Raw genomic sequence first — 12,041 nt, forward strand, 5'->3', positions numbered from 1 at the left:
CGGGGCACGAACCCGCGTCCCCTGCATCGGCAGGCGGACTCTCAACCACTGCGCCACCAGGGAAGCCCCCCCCTACAATTTTTAATGAGTGGAAATAGTAAGTACATTTTTCTTTTTCCAGTGGTAGTGCCTTTGGTGTTTCCTCATTAAATTAGATGCCAACTTCAGAGTTGGTAAATATATTTTATCACATTAAAGAAGAATCCATGGATTTCTTTCATTAAATGTTTTATCAGAAATGAGAATCGAGTTTTGAAGGTCTTTTCAGTGTCTATGGCAGTGATTGTATGATTCCCCCCCCACACCTTTATTTATTTATTTTTTTGGCGGCGTCAGGTCTTAGTTGTGGCATGTAGGATCTTCGTTGAGGCATGCGGGATATTTCGTTGCAGCGTGCGGGCTTCTTTCTAGTTGTGCCGTGCAGGTTCCAGAGCGCGTGGGCTCTGTAGTTTGCAGCACATGGGCTCTCGTTTGCAGCACATGGGCTCTCTCGTTGAGGAATGCGAGCTCAGTAGTTGTGACACGGGGGCTTAGTTGCCCCGCGGCATGTGGGATCTTAGTTCCCCCACCTGGGGTAGAATTCATGTCCCCTGCATTGGAAGGTGCAGATTCTTTACCACTAGACCACCAGGGATGTCCCTCCCCATCCCTTTAAATCTATTAATATGTGAATTATTTTAATGGATTTCCTAATTCATCTAAACATTCTTGCATTATTAGAATAAACCATACCAGATCATTATTGTATTTTAAATTTTATTTCTAATTGTTAATATTTAGTACTTTTCCATTGGTATTCATAAGTGAGATTAGTCTTGAATTTCCTTTTTTTGGTTCAGTCTTTAAGATATCAGTGTTATATTTGCTTTATAAAAATGCTCAGAGGAAAGTTCATACCCTTATATACTTAAATGAGTAAAAATGAACATAAATGAATTAACTATTAAACTCAAAGTTGTAAAAAGAAAATAAAGCAAAAGACAAGAAAAAAGATAAAAGTAGAAATTAATGAATTAGGATATAAAAATAGTACTAAAATAATTCAAAATGCTGCTTCTATAGGAAATCAAGTCTTTGAAAAACTAGACAAACGATTGTCAATCAGGAACAGAGGTTTAAAAATGCACAGATTCACAAAGATAAGAAATGACAAGTTGGACTAACCATCAAAACAGAGAAAAGTGAAGAAAATCAACAAGGGGCTACTTTGTCCAACCCTATATAGAAATACTGAAAACCTAGATCAAGTGAGTAATTTTCTATCAAAATATAATTTCCCTAAATTGACTCCAGAGCAGATAGAATAAGGCAGAGAAATTTCCATAGAAGAAATAGAGATAGTTATCAAAGAACTACCCCACAAAATGAAATAGGCTCAGATGGTTTTACAGGGAAATTCCATCAGATTTGAACTAGGCAACCATAGTGTTATTTAAACCATTCCAAAGCATTAAAAAGGGTGAAAACTACTCATGTTAAAAAAAAAATTGTGAAGTGTATATAATATAATGTTCCTAACTTTAACCATTTTTAACTATACAATTGAGTGGAATTAATTACAGTCATAATTTGTGCAGTCATTACCTCTATTTCCAGAACTTTTTCGTGACCCAAACAGAAACTATGTGACAATGAAGCCAATAACGCCTCATCTTCCCCTTCACCCCTGACCCTGGTAATCTCTCATCTACTTTCTGTTGATGAATTTGCTGATTCTAGGTATTTCATATAAGTGGAGTCATACAATATCTGTCCTTTTTGTCTGGTTTATTTGCTTAACATAATGTTTTGAGTTTCAGCCATGTTGTAGCATTGTTTTTTATGGCTGAATAATATTCATTGTATGCATATACATTTTGCTTATTCATTTATTTGATGATGGACATTTGGGTTGTTTCCATCTTTTGACTATTGTGAATCATACTGCAATGAACATTAGCATATAAGTATCAGTTTGAGGTCTGTTTTAAAGTTCTTGTGGGTGTATACCTAGGAGTGGAATTGTTGGGTCATAGGGTAATTCTATGTTTAGCTTTTTGAAGAATGGTTAAACTGTTTTCCACAACAACTGTATCAGTTTAAATTCCTACCAGCAATACATGAGGGTTCCATTTGCTGTCCATCTTTGCCAACACTTGTTACTTTCCATTAAAATTTTTTTTTTATCATAGACATCACAGTAGGAGTGGAGTGGTATATCTTTGTGGTTTGACTTGCATTTCCCTAATGACTAATGATGTTGAGTATGTTTTCATGTGCTTTTTGGCCATTTGTATGACTTCCTATAGAAGTCATATATAGTTTTTTTAAATGTTTGTTTATTTATTTGGCTGTGTCAGGTCTTTAGTTGTGGCATGTGGGCTCTTAGTTGCGGCATGCGACATCTAGTTCCCTGACCAGGGATCAAACCCAGGCCCCCTGCATTGGGAGCACAGAGTCTTAACCGCTGGACCACCAGGGGAGTCCCTCATTTTACTTTCTTGATAATGTCATTTGCAGAAAACTTTTTAATTTTAATGAAGGCCAGTTTGCCTCCTTTTCTTCTGTTGATTGTGTTTTTGGCACCATATCTAAGAATTACCAAATCAAAGGTCAAGGTCGTTTATCCCTATGCTTTCTTCTAAGAGTTGATGGTTTTAACACATATTTAGGTCTTTGGTCCATTTTGAATTAATTTTGTTGATGATGTGAGGCAGGCATCCAACTTCGTTCTCTTGTGTGTGGAAATCCAGTTGTCCCAGCACCATCTGTTATTGGACTTGTGTGGTTTTTGTTGTTGTTGTTTTTAATTTTTTTACTTTTTCATTTATTTATTTAGTTTTTTGGCTGTGTCATGTGGCATGTGGGATCTTAGTTCCCCGACCAGGAATCGAACCCGTGCCCTTTGCAGTAGAGGCTTGGAGTCTTAACCACTGGGCCACCAGGGAAGTCCCTGTTAATTGGTCTTGTGATATTTGTCAAATATTAATTGGCCATAGATGAGTAGGTTTATTTCTGATAACCATCTTTGTAGGAAGTTTTGAAATCAGGAAATGAGTCCTCCAACTTTGTTCTTCTGTTTGGATACTCTAACCCCATTCTAGTTTTGTATGACTTTTCCATTTCTGCAGAAAAGGCTTTTATAATTTTGATAGTGACTGCATTGATTCTGTAGATCGCTTTGGGTAGTACTGACACTTCTGCAATGTCAGAGCTTCCTATGTATGAACATGGGATGTTTTCTCATTTACTTAGGTCTTTATTAGCTCTAGTAGCTTTATTGTTGACCCCTTGGGGTTTTCCTTTTTTTCCTTTTTTTATAAATGTTTTTATTTTTGGGTGCGTTGGGTTTTCGTTGCTGCGTGCGGGCTTTCTCTAGTTGTGGCGAGCGGGGGCTACTCTTCATTGTGGTGTGTAGGCTTCTCATTGCACTGGCTTCTCTTGTTGCAGAGCTCAGGCTCTAGGTGCGTAGGCTTCAGTAGTTATGGCACGTGGGCTCAGTAGTTGTGGCTCTCAGGCTCTAGACGCAGGCTCAGTAGTTGTGGCACACAGGCTGAGTTGCACCTTGGCATGTGGGATCTTCCCGGACCAGGGCTCTACCCCGTGTCCCACTGCATTGGCAGGCGGATTCTTAACCACTGTGCCACCAGGGAAGTCCCTGGGTTTTCTTTATATAGAGTCAGTTCATCTCCAGTAATGATAGTTTTACTTCTTCCTTTCCAATTTAGATGCCTTTTATTTCTTTTTCTAACTTGTTCTGGCTAGAACTTTCACTATCATGTTGAATAGAAGTGGCAAAAGTAGGCATCCTTTTCTGGTTCCTGACCTTGGAGGGAAAGATTTGTGTCTTCTCTCCTTTGAGTATGCTGTTAGCTATGGGTTGTGCATATATGGCATTTGTTACGTCGAGATGGTTTTCTATTCCTAGTTTGTTGATTGTCTTTTATCATAAAAGGGTGTTGAAGTTTGTTAAACTTTTTCTTCATCATTTGAGATTATCATGTGGTTTTTACCTTCATTCTATTCATGTGGTAATTACATTGATTATTTTACATTTGCATTACTGGGATAAACCCCACTCGGTTATGGTGTGTAATATTTTTAATATGCTGCTGAATTTGCCTTACTGATATTTTCCTTTAGATTTTTGTATGTATATTTGTAAGAGATATTTGTCTGTAATGTCTGTCTTTGGATTCAGAGCAACGGTGGCCTAATGGAATAGGAGTGGGAGGTGTCCACCGTGTTCTGACCTGGGGAGAGTTTGAGAAGAATCTGTGTTAGCTCCTCTTTGAATGTTTGGCGGAATGTCTCAGTGAAGTCACTTGATCCTGGCTTTACTTTGCTGCAATGCTTTTTTTTTTTTGCATTACGCGGGCCTCTCACTGTTGTGGCCTCTCCCATCGCGGAGCACAGGCTCCAGACGCGCAGGCCCAGCGGCCATGGCTCACGGGCCCAGCCGCTCCGCGGCACGCGGGATCCCCCCAGACCGGGGCACGAAGCCGCATCCCCTGCATCGGCAGGCGGACTCCCAACCACTGCGCCACCAGGGAAGCCCGCTGCAACGCTTTTGATGACTGATTCAGTCTCTTTACTTCTTACAGGTCTGTTGATATTTTCTGTTTCTTCCTGAGTCAGTTTTGGTGTTTTGCATTTTTTTTTTTTTTTAAAAAGTGCAAACCACTCCAGGTATTTATTTATTCATTTAATTTCTTTTTTTACCTTTGGCTGCGTTGGGTCCCCGTTGCGGCGCGCGGGCTTCTTACTGCAGTGGCCTCTCCCATTGCGGAGCACGGGCTCCAGGTGCATGGGCTTCAGTAGCTGTGGCGCAGGGGCCCAGCCGCTCTGTGGCATGTGGGATCCTCCCAGACCAGGGCTTGAACCTGAGCCACCTGCATTTGGCAGGCGGACCCCCAACCACTTCGCCACCAGGGAAGCCCCTGGTTTGCATTTTTTAAGGGATTTCTGTTTCATCTAGGTTATCCAGTTGTTGGTGTATAATTATTCATAGCATTTTCTCACAGTCCTTTCTTAGGGAATATTTGTAGTATTGTCCCTACTTCTGTTTCTCTGTTTTGTTCTTTGCGTCTTTTTTCTTAGTATAACTAAAGTTTGTTGACTTTTTTGATCTCTTCATTGGCCAGCTTTTTGTTTCAGTGATTATATTTTCATACTCGTTATTTCTCTGCACTCTATTATTTCCTTTCTTCTGCTGGCTTGGGTTTAGCTTTCTCTCTTTTTCTGTTTCTTTAAGGTGTAAGTTATGTTATCGATCTTCTTTTCAAAAATAGGTATTTGCAATTATAATTTTTCCTCTGAGCACTGTTTGCACTGCATCCTGTCACTTTTGGTATATTTTGGTTTTGCCTTGACTCATCTGTTAAGTATTGAAAAATTTCCCTTGTGATTTCTTCTTTGACCCATTGGTTAAGAGTGTGTAGTTTTTATATCCCTGTATTTGTAAATTTTCTAGTTTTGTTTTTGTTATTCATTTTTTATTTCATTCTGTTATGATTGGAAAAGATACTCTGCGATTTCAATCTTTATACATTTATTGGGACTTTTCCTGGAGAATGTTTCATGTGCACTTGGGGAGAACATAGCGGCTTGTAGTGTTATTCAGATCCTGTACGTAAGTGCCAAAATCCCGTGTGGCTGGTCTGTCCATTATTGAAATGGGTGTATGTATTGAGTTCTACAGCTGTTACAGTAGAATTGCCTGTTTTTCCCTTCACTTCTGTCAATGTTTACTTAATATATTTTGGGTCTCTGATATTTGGTGAAAAAGTTTATAGTTGTTATATCTTCTTGATGAATTTACCCTTTTTCCAGTATGGTTTTGTTTTGTTTCTTGTATTAGTTTTTTGACTTAAAGTTTATTTTGTTTGATGTTAAAATTTTTTTAGAAATTTGTGGTGTATTGTGGGGATTCTTGTGGTTTATCCATTCTAGGGTTCTTTCAGCTTCTTCTCCCTGAAATTAGTCTTTTGCCTAATTTGCAGTGTTTTCAGACTTTCGAGCACTCGTTCAGCCCTGCCCTCTTCTCCTCTCCCTCCGGGACTCTAATAATTAGTTATTATATTACTGTAGTTACAGTCCTGCAGGTCCCTGAGGCTCTATTCTTCTTTATTTTTACCTCCAAGGCTGTGTTATTTCTGATATTCAGACTGGATAGTTTCTCTTTTCCCCTTCCGTGGTCTTGTCCTCTGTCTTTTCCATTCTGCTCTTGGTCCCATCCATTGGGATTTTTGGTGGTTGTTATTTATTTTACTAATACTTAATTTTGTTTAGAACAGTTTCAGTATTACAGAAACATTGATTAGATAATACAGAGTTCTCATGGGATAGCCCCTCCCCGCACCGTTTCCCTCTGTATTGACACCTTAAATTGGTATGATAATTTGTTACAATTAGTGAGCTCATATTGAAATATTATTAGTATGTAAAGTCCATAGTTTACGAAAAAATTAAGAAAATCTGAATAATGTTCATTTCCTGTTCCAGGATCCCATCCAGGATGCCACGTCACATTCAGCAGTTGTGTCACCTTAGGCTCCTCTTGGCTGTGACATTTTCTCAGACTTTGACGAGCTTGACAGTTTTTAGGAGTCAAGTGTATTGCAAGAGGCCCCTCTGCTTTCATCTGTAGGCAGACCGGGCTCTGGGTTTAGGAGGGAGATGACAGAGGTGTTGGCCTTTTGCACTTTAGCAGTTTTCATCACATAACAAGGGTACATGTCTCAACATGACTTATGACTGTTGGTGTTGATGTAGATCACCTCGCTCAAGTGGTGTCAGGATTCTCCACCGGAAAGCCCCCGCCGCCCCCCCCCTTCCTTGTTTAATGTTTGGAAGAAAGTCACTCTCCTTTAAGGTGGAGTATATAGTTACTTGGAATTTTTCTGCATAGGACTTTTGCCCCTGTTTTCAGTCATGCAGTTTCCATTTGGACCTTCTATTTCTTTGATGAGAATTTCTGTTTTTTAATTGTTGTGTTTTTTTTCCCTTGTTGAAGCATTTTTATCATGGCTGCTTTAAAACCTTTGGCTCATAATCCTAGGTATCTGTGCTTTCAGTGTGAGCATCTTTTGACTGTCTCCTTCTGTGGCTCTGGCTCTCTCCCCTCTGGGCTCCAGGAGGGCCTGCTACTGCGCTCCCTGCAGCCCCACTGGCACCAGGATGATTCTCCTCCAGAGGATACAGAAAGTATTCTTCATAATATCAGTAAATAAAGCTTATTTCAAAGTAGTGTTTCATCTTTTTTTTAGTGGTCATAGTTTTTATATTTCTCATACTATATGTTCATAATTTTAAGTAAATAAGAGGGAATCTGTGTGTATGTTGTTACTGATAAAGGGACATAATCAGACATGTTTGGAGAGCACTGCAGTGATGCTCTAGTGAATGTCTTCTTTTTCTAAAGCCTGGGAACTAAAACTGTACAGTGATTTTTTTTGGTCCCTGCTCTCGCATTCTTCCACCCCCAACCTTTTGTCTCTAACATCTAAGTTGTCCACTCTTACTGTTTATCCCTGTCCCTGTAGCCCAGTTAGTGTCTGGAGTATACAGATACAGGTGATTAATCATCTAGATCCCGGCAGTGGGGACTGTCTAGTGCTTAACACTTGTCTTTCAGTAGTTTCCATTTTCTTAAAAAAAAATTTTATTTAAAAATTTTTAAAATTTTTATTGAAATATAGTTGATTTACAGTGTTGTGTTAGTTTCACGTGTACAGCAAAGTAACTTGGTTATACGTACACATAAATCTATATATTCTTATATTCTCTTCCACTGTAGATTATTACAAGCTGTTGAGTGTAGTTCCCTGTGCTGTACAGTGGGTCTTTGTTGGTTATCTACTTTACATATAGTGGTGTGTGCATATTTTATTTTTTTTATTTTTTATTTTTTTGCGGTACGCGGGCCTCTCGCTGTTGTGGCCTCTCCTGCTGCGGAGCACAGGCTCCGGACGCGCAGGCTCAGCGGCCATGGCTCATGGGCCCAGCTGCTCTGCGGCATGTGGGATCTTCCCGGACCGGGGCACGAACTCGTGTCTCCTGCATCAGCAGGCGGACTCTCAACCACTGCGCCACCAGGGAAGCCCGGTGTGTGCATATTTTAATCTCAAGCTTCTAATTTATCCCTGCCCCCCTCCCCCCATTTTCCCCTTTGGTAACCATGAGTTTGTTCTATGTCTGTGAGTCTATTTCTGTTTTGTAAATAAGTTCATTTGTATCATTTTTTTTTTTAGATTCCACATATAAGGGATATCATATGATATTTGTCTTTCTGTCTGACTTCACTTAGTATGATAATCTCTATCTAGGTCCATCCATGTTGCTGCAAATGGCATTATTCCATTCTTTTTATGGCTGAGTAATATTCCATTGTATATATACCACATTTTCTTTATCCATTCTTCTGTCAGTGGACATTCAGGTTACTTCCATGTCTTGGCTATTGTAAATAGTGCATCAGTGAACATTGTAAAATTCCAAAAAAAAAACCAAATTATGGTTTCCTCCAGATAGATGCCCAGGAGTGGGATTGCTGGGTCGTATGGTAGTTCTATTTTTAGTTTTCTAAGGAACCTCCACACTGTTCTCCATAATGGCCGCACCAAATACATTCCCACCCACAGTGTAGAAAGGTTCCCTTTTCTCCACACCCTCTCTAGCATTTACTGTTTGTAGGTTTCTTGGTGATGGCCATGCTGACTGGCCAGAGGTGACACCTCATTGTAGTTTAGATTTGCATTTCTCTAATGATTAGTGATGTTGAGCATCTTTTCATGTGCCTCTTAGCCATCTATATGTCTTCTTTCAACAAATATCTATTTAGATCTTCTGCCCATTTTTGACTTTTTTTTTTCATATTGATCTGCATGAGCTGTTTGTATATTTTGGAGATTAATCCTTTGTCGGTTGCATCATTTCCAAATATTTTCTCCCATTCTGTAGGTTGTCTTTTTGTGTTGTTTATGGTTTCCATTGCTGTGCAAAAGCTTTTAAGTTTAATTCAATCCCATTTGTTTATTTTATTTTATTATTTTTTGTGCGGTACACGGGCCTCTCACTGTTGTGGCCTCTCTCATTGTGGAGCACAGGCTCTGGACGCGCAGGCTCAGCGGCCATGGCTCACAAGCCCAGCCGCTCCGCGGCATGTGGGATCCTCCCGGACCGGGGCACGAACCTGTGTCCCCTGCATCGGCAGGTGGACTCTCAACCACTGCGCCTCCAGGGAAGCTCCTATTTTTGTTTTTATTTCCATTACTCTAGGAGACTATTTCCCATTTTCTTGCATAGTATTTTGATTTTTAAGGAAAACAGGATGCTTTCTGCAAAGAGTAAGGATATAAATTTCTATGTGCTGGAAGCTGTTATATGTGCTTTAAAAAGAGTTTCCAAAACAACCCATTTGCAGATGATGAAAACTGTAACTGTGTAATTTCCAAATCAGTTTTCTTTTGTTTTTGTTTGTTTGTTTGCTTTGGCTGCACTGCAAGGCTTGTGGGATCTTAGTTCCCTGATCAGGGATTGAATCCAGGGCCACGTCAGTGAAAGCTCCGAGTGCTAACCACTGGACTGCCAGGGAACTGCCGAGATACTGTTTTATGTATTATTAATAGATTTTACTGAATACATTTAGAATACCTTGTCATCTAAGAGAAATATGTGATTTTTTTTTGCAAGGTCTACTTAGAGGTGAGTCAAATCTAAGGGTCTGTTTTTAATTCTTTATTTATCTAGTTACTATTATTTTTCTATAGGATAATTATAAAGTTATGATATATAATATTCTGTAAGCTGGTCAGTGGCACTGTAGGACAAATAGGCATTTTTAAAAGTTGGAACGAGGTTGTAAGTCACAAAACAGGTAATTAAGACTCAACTTTTACAGATTGCTTGTTGACCTTTCGATCTAGCAGCCTTTCTTTATATCTTTTTATAAAGCCTTTTAAAATCTTTTTTTAGGTAGGTAGCCATCCAAGCTTTCTGAAGGAGGTTCGTGATCACATGCAGGACTCTTTCTTAATGCAGCCTGAGGTAAGCAGGAGTGTGGCTGGGGTTAAGGCCTCGACATGACATGCTCTGCTACTGCCTTTATTGTGTGTCTGAAAAATCGTGTACATTTTGAAGTGTATTAACATTTATGAACTTTAAATATGTCAGATGATGATTATTTTCTTACTTTATCTCAAGACCGACGAACTTTCTCATTTCACTAAATTTTACATGTGTTTTCTTGTGTGCACTCATTTGCTTTTAGGTATTTATGTTATTAAAAATTATTTTAAGGGACTTCCCAGGTGGCGCAGTGGTTGGGAGTCTGCCTGCCGATGCAAGGGACACAGGTTCGCGCCCCGGTCTGGGAGGATCCCAGATGCCGCAGAGTGGCTGGGCCCGTGAGTCATGGCTGCTGAGCCTACCGCAAAAAAAAAAAAAAATTATTTTAAGATATAGATTTTTTTTTTTTTTGCGGTGCGCAGGCCTCTCACCGTTGTGGCCTCTCCCGTTGCAGAGCACAGGCTCCGGACGCGCAGGCTCAGCGGCTATAGCTCACGGGCCCAGCTGCTCCGCAGCATGTGGGATCTTCCCGGACCGGGGCGCGAACCCGTGTACCCTGCATTGGCAGGCGGACTCCCAACAATTGCGCCACCAGGGAAGCCCTAAGATATAGATTTTTAATGCACAGTCCTTGACCTCAGTGGGCATTTAAAAAAAAAATAGATTTATTTGTTTATTTATTTACTTCTAGCTGTGTTGGGTCTTTGTTGCTATGCACGGGCTTTCTCTAGTTTTGGCGAAGGGGGGCTACTCTTTGTTGTGGTGCACGGGCTTCTCATTGTGGTGGCTTCTGTTCGTTGCAGAGTGTGGGCTCTAGGGTGTGCGGGTTTCAGTAGTTGTGGCACGCGGGCTCAGTAGTTATGGCTCGTGGGCTCTAGAGCACAGGCTCAGTAGTTGTGGCGCACAGGCTTAGTTGCTCTGCAGCATGTGGAATCTTCCCGGACCAGGGCTCGAACCCGTGTACCCTGCATTGGCAGGTGATTCTTAACCACTGTTCCACTAGGGAAGCCCCCAGTGGGCATTTAAATATAGGATATAAGAGTCCTTCTCTTGTGCCTACCTGAAAGAGAGGGGGAAGATCCTTTCTTTCAAAAAATGTTTCCAAATCTATGTCCCCATTAAGCCATATGAATAAATTAGGACTTGAATAATAAATGTATACAATTAAGAATAATTATAATTGTAGTACAGTGATCAAAATAAGGAATTTTATATTGATATAATACCACTGATTAACCTATGGACCTTATTCAAATTTTGTTCATTAATGTCTGTTATAGTAAATTGAGGAAAAAAAATTGTATAGCATCCAGTCCAGGATCATAAGCCATTATTTAAAAACAAGTTTTTTTCAGTTTCTCCCTCTGTTCTTCTGAGACCCTAATTCCAGGTGTATTAGAGTTCCTGCTCCTGTCCCATGGTCACGGTGGCTCTATTATTTATTGAGGTTTTTAAAGTCTTGTTTTCCTTCTGGCTTCATTTTAGAGACCTTGTAATGTGTCTTTAGTTTTACTAATCTTTTCTAATCAACTGTTAGTTCCATGTGGTGTATTTTTTTGTCTTGGACTTTGTCATCTCTAGAGGTTCCATCTGGGTCTTTTTTATGTCCTCTATTCCTGGCCTCATTGTGTTCATATTTTTCCTCCATGAGTATATCAGCGTATTTATCATAGTAGCTCTTTTAACATCTTTGCCTACTATTTTCCTGTCTGTCCTTTCTATATAAAATGTCTATATAATGAGTTATACGGTTGACTGAGAGTCAACTTGAGTGAATAAAAGAAGTGTAAGGTTTACTTGAATTTATCTCTTAATCTTCACTTAGTATAAAAATTAGTATAATAGCATGTCATTGTTGAAGTTTTATCACTATCCCCCTCTCCACAGGGTTCTTCACTATTTTTATGCTTTGGACTCCCTTGGTAACATGCTTAGATGGTTTCTCAGCATGCTGTTAAATGCATAAAATATCTATGATTACAACTAGAACCAAT

General features: G+C 39.8%; 1 protein-coding gene across 13 annotated transcripts in view; it reads left to right on the forward strand.

Annotated features, from left to right (window-relative positions):
- Nucleotides 1–12,041, forward strand: part of ZMYM2 (zinc finger MYM-type containing 2) — an 89,078-nt gene that overhangs the window by 37,303 nt on the left and 39,734 nt on the right. For 11 of the 13 annotated variants that reach the window (XM_073794910.1, XM_073794911.1, XM_073794903.1 and 8 more), the window contains one exon: nucleotides 9,955–10,026. The exons of the other annotated variants lie outside the window; for them this stretch is intronic. In XM_073794910.1, coding sequence (XP_073651011.1) covers nucleotides 9,955–10,026 — 72 coding nt within the window. The remainder of the gene's footprint in view (nucleotides 1–9,954; nucleotides 10,027–12,041) is intronic. 13 annotated transcript variants of the gene reach the window in all.

Source organism: Tursiops truncatus, chromosome 18, assembly GCF_011762595.2.
Source record: "Tursiops truncatus isolate mTurTru1 chromosome 18, mTurTru1.mat.Y, whole genome shotgun sequence".
NCBI lineage: Eukaryota > Metazoa > Chordata > Mammalia > Artiodactyla > Delphinidae > Tursiops > Tursiops truncatus.